The sequence below is a fragment of the Pundamilia nyererei genome, unplaced genomic scaffold (assembly GCF_000239375.1).
Source record: "Pundamilia nyererei isolate P.nyererei 1_Seehausen unplaced genomic scaffold, PunNye1.0 scaffold00161, whole genome shotgun sequence".
NCBI lineage: Eukaryota > Metazoa > Chordata > Actinopteri > Cichliformes > Cichlidae > Pundamilia > Pundamilia nyererei.
This window is the reverse complement of record NW_005187562.1, coordinates 464,152-469,121: the sequence shown is the minus strand read 5'-3', so window position 1 is coordinate 469,121 and position 4,970 is coordinate 464,152. Positions and strand designations below refer to the sequence as shown.

Sequence of the window (4,970 nt, the reverse complement as noted above, 5' to 3'; positions counted from 1 at the left end):
AATCATTTTTTCCTCTTCTCCCTACAGAACTTTGTCCGTGAGCTCCTCGCAAGGATAAGGGGAATGAGAAAACTTAGCGCTCCAACCAAGAAGGGCCTATAATGGCTCAACCATCAATCAGCCATAAACTCCGTCATCTCCTACTTAGCCCGCCATACATGGACTGTCATTAAACAGAATAATTTATCAAAACATCAGTAACTGTTCTGCAAACATCTGCTGTATAATCCATGAATATAGCACTAGTCATTTTTTTCACGATCACAATAACAAGGTGTATTATAATATTTGACTGTTGAAAGGTACATAAGTAAAGCAGAGCCAAAATGTTTAAATAGTCACAATGTCTGGAATGTGCCAGAACTGCAACTGTGCTTTAATACAAACACCACCTAACTTCATGTGTCAGAGCCATGTAAGCTTTTTAAACCACTCCTACAAACCAAACAGCCATACAGAATAAAACGCCAACAAAAACTTTAAAAGAGGTGGTAAAAATAGTTGCAGTAGGTGTGAAATTAGCTGTAGCACTATTTAAACACAGTGCTTCTTGATCTTTTTTTTTTTTCTTGTCCTATTTTTACCGAGGTTTTTTGCTGTTGCGTCTTTCTTTTTTTTTCTAAAGTACTGTATGTTGCCATTTCTTGTTCACGTGATTGAAATGTGGTCTTCGAGAGTTTTAGTTCTTGTCACCCTCTTTATCCCTACTCCATTATTGCTTGCAAATGTAAGGGAGCTCTGTGGTCTTGTGTCAAGTTCATTTAAAAGCACAACACATTAATACATTAATCCCGTTGTCTTTTGTGATGTGTAAACTCTGGAAAGAGTGGGAACGTTTTATCAAACAGTGCTAAAATCATATCAAGATTTTCTTTTTTCCTTTTTTTGTTACCCAGTCTCCTAGTATACTTTTCACCACAGCAAGGCATGATGGGTGTTGCAGCTCTCTGTATGAGACTACAAAAACCTGTATGATTGGCAGCCTTTCGCTCGTCATTGTACATGTTCATGATCTCCCTTATTGGAATACATATCAGTTGGTAGTTTAGATTCAAGCTCAGCACCCAAACACTGTAGTCGTTTTTACACCCGGTTCACTTAATTCTGCTAACTTGTCTCTGTAATAGCGGTTGATGTTGCCTTTAAGGACATTCAGGATCAGTCCACTTTTTATTCAGCACTGAACTTAAACTACTGACGACTTGAAAGCGTAAGAACAGTGGCATAAGAACCACGGAGGACTTGACACTTTAACTTGCCGACAGAAGGTGTGCCAAAACTGGGATCCTAAAATGTCAAACATCATGGAGGCATTAGTCTGCCGCAGCTCCTACTACAGAGATATCTTTGGGTGGGCTCAGAAGTTTTAGTAATTCTTTTCATGTTGCAGGAAAACTGTGTTACAACTGAATATAAGCAGGTTTAAGAGGTGGATTTGTTTTGTTGCTAGTAAATTTCCCTTCAGCAACACACTGAAAAATCTCTGGTACAATCACGAATCCCTTACAGGGTTGTGCCCAGTTTCATTTTGGAATAATTAATCGTGTAAAAAAGGAAGGTGCAGACTAAAACCTGCAGTTTGATATAAAGTATAAACCCACAGCTGCCAAAGACAAAAGCAGGGCAATGTTTTAGTTTAACATAACACTTGCAAAGCACCCTCTTGCATGCTAACAACAGAGACAAGGTATTGATGAAGAGTATATTATAGACCTATAATCAAGCAAAAATTAAAAAAAAAAAACAACCTTTTTTGACATAGCTACCATGTATGACTTTGTAGAACCTTTTGTGTTGAGACAACGTGACGTCACGTTGGAGATAATCCAGGAAATTTTAAAAAATGGTGCTGTTTTTGATGTTCTTCCCAGACTTTGGTTAAGTTATAAAAGGCATTTTCACTGTTGACTGGTGACTGAGAAATGTGTCTGCAAGAAGTCTGTCTCTCTTGACTGATGGAGTGGATGCTCCAGAGTTGCATCTTCTATTTCTCTGTCTGAACTGGGTTGGATACGTGTCATCACTCTAAGCTAGCAATGGTGAGTTTTTCTGGCTCGGTGAATTTGGAGGAAAACCATGAAGATGGAGACATTACGGGCTACTGAGATTCATATCAAGGTACTCTATAGGATTTTCTGTCAAGAAATACTTCAGGGGCAAGTGGCAGATATTTTATTATTTATGGGATTTCATGTGGAGAGTATTTTGAAAGTGTCCATATATAGAAAGCTCTATGTTTGCATGTGTTTTTAAAGTAGCATGTTGAGGGGAACATTTTCTTGGCCTAAAGGTTTTTATTTCACAAAGTAAAACACTTTCCTTTTTTATACCTTTATTATTATTATTATTATGAAGATACAAAAATGTTATTCAGTTGCAGTTTTGTTCTGTACATCCACAATAAGCTTTCTTCTTTTTAAAATGTAATGTGGTGTGGTTTGTTTTTGCCGATAATAAAAATGCAGAATGACTCTGTACTGTTTAAGAACATGTTTCTACTCGTCTACTTCTTTTCTACTTCCCTTCTACTTCTAGTTTTCATTTTACTTGACATGCAAAATGCATTTGTATGTTTCATTACAGCAACATTTCACCATTTGCATAGTCTTTTCTCTTGAAACACTGCTCTTTATTAGATAGATACTATATTAACTGTTAGCTTCTCTTAGCATGGTAAAAGTCTTCTATAACCTAGACTTATTTACACTTATATTTTTTCCAATGACAGCTTGAATCACAACTTCCTTTTTAAGTAAATTTTTATGCAATAGGCAGTTGACTGAAAGACCTGTGTTTTCAGAGTTTTTTACAGAACCAGACAGCAGCAAGATCCATTCCCAAGTGTCTCCAAAGCACAAGAAGGTGTTAACATTTATGCAGATGATACAGCAACTGCAACGTCACTGATTACTTATGGCCCCAGTCACACAGGCCTGGAGACTGGTCGGCGTGAGGGAAACGTGTACCAGTTAGCGAGCGGTTACTGACAGAAACTGTGAAATCAACTCCTAAAGTCACAGTCACCAGGCCTAAAAACAGATCAGTGAACCCCAAGCAACAACCAGTCTTGAGGGAAAAGCGTGAATTGTGGTAGATGCTGGAGATTACTGGCAGTCACTGGCTATGACGTATATGTTGCTACTCGCAAAACATCCTTATGACCCTATTGTTTGCTAGCAGGTTTCCATGGTCATCTACAGTCTGTGTGAAAGATGCTGACTTGTCTGCAAACACTCACTAAATTCTTGCCTAGCAGAAGTGAAACTGGAAAGAAATGGAACGCAAACTTGAAAGCAACCATTCGCCAACCCTAACTGGTTGGTTTGCCATCAGGTTTAAACAGCACACTACTGCACAGAGATTACCACACAGAGGCACAATAGGCTACATTTTAGTAAAAGGAGTTTAGTAAACTGCATAAAGGATGTGGCTGCTCCAGTTTCAAAGTAACTATAAAAAGAGAATGACCGTGTAAAGAAAGCTTTGACTTCATGCATCATATCTTGCTTGGTGTCAGATCTCTCCATCACTGTCATAAGTGTGTCTCAGTTAAGCTGGGAGAAAAATTAACACAAAAGTCTAAATAAAGAACGTAGTTAGCATAAGGACTGATAGCCTGCCCAATATTAAATAAAACTCCAGCATCAAATATAAACTATTTCATTTTATTTTTAGAAATATTAAAGTCTGAGAAGTCTTTCCCTATTGGTAGTGGTATTGTTTACAAGATGTTATCTCCCTAAACCAGGCAGGAGGGTCCTTCCATATTTATGATGCCCATTTATATTTGTACATGTGCATCTGTGCGTGTCCATGTCATTATGCATTATGTGCTGAGATCTGAGAGTTCTGTCACGGAACCGTGGGGGCATATGAGAGCATCATGGTGCCCAATGTGCTCTCCTTCAATGCCTTATAGTGTGGCAGTAGTTTAGTAGGACACGCCTGCACGCTGTCTGACTCTGTAACGGGCTCATCAGGGTATGACATTATTGCTCAATGTGCGCACGAGTAGCCTTTCTCTGCAGCACGTCTAGCCCCATATGGACTGGCCCACTGGCCTACTGTACACTGTTGCTAGGTAGAAACTGTTCATTGATATAAGAGACAGATTTAAAGCTGCTGTTTAAAAGGGATCTGCAAGAGTCTACACATGCATCATTGCAATGATCTTGTATCTTGGGGGGAACATGTCAGCATGCCTTCACTCGGCTTGTATATTTTGTTTCTGAAGGAAAGTCAGGTGGAAGAATAGAGGCCAGAGAGACACATTTAATGAATGTTAAAACAGCTTTTTTTTTGTGGCAAAGAGCGTGACAATGAAGGTCTTTTGAATCATTAAAACATATTTCTAAGCAGCCACTCTGGATTTCACTGCAAGAACAAGAATTGCACATGCATTGCTGGTGCTGCTGCACGTGTGTGTGTGTGCCTTTAATTCCATGACCCACTTTTCACAGCTGGGGCTGGCTGGCAGAGAGTGCTAGTGCACGCTGCCTTGAATAATTGGGACTGCAAGGTGAATGTGAGGAGAATAGTTAAAGACAGGAGCTCCCTCCCTGCCAGTCAGCCTGCCCGGTTCAGTCAACTGGCTGCACACCAGCAAATCTCACAGCAGCACGGTGCTCACAAGTTGCTGTTGGTCACGGCGTTTTACGATATTAACGCTGATGTGAAAGGAAGACAGCTGTTTGACACAAACAGGGAAATTGTATGGATGTATGAAATTAAACGACACCAGCAGGAGGATGTGTCATTTCGGCGAGCTGTTGCCAGATTGTGTTTTCTGAGGAGTGCATTTCAAGTCGTACAACAGAATACAGTGCAGTATATCTCCTGCTGTAAAGACCCTCCTGTAGTCTTCCCATCCCCCTCTTCCCATTTGCCATTCTCTCTGTTGATCATATAATTTCCTCTACCTTTCTTTCTTCTTCACTACGTTCCCCCTCCCCTTTCTTCTCTGTGGATTC

At 39.8% G+C, this 4,970-nt stretch overlaps 1 protein-coding gene across 1 annotated transcript in view; it reads left to right on the top strand.

The window, feature by feature from the left end:
- ppp1r14c (protein phosphatase 1, regulatory (inhibitor) subunit 14C) overlaps nt 1–2,488 on the top strand; it is a 24,015-nt gene extending 21,527 nt beyond the window's left edge. Inside the window, exon 4 of the mRNA XM_005745588.1 lies at nt 28–2,488. Coding sequence (XP_005745645.1) covers nt 28–102 — 75 coding nt within the window. The 3' untranslated portion in view covers nt 103–2,488. The remainder of the gene's footprint in view (nt 1–27) is intronic.
- The last annotated feature ends 2,482 nt before the right edge of the window (nt 2,489–4,970 follow it).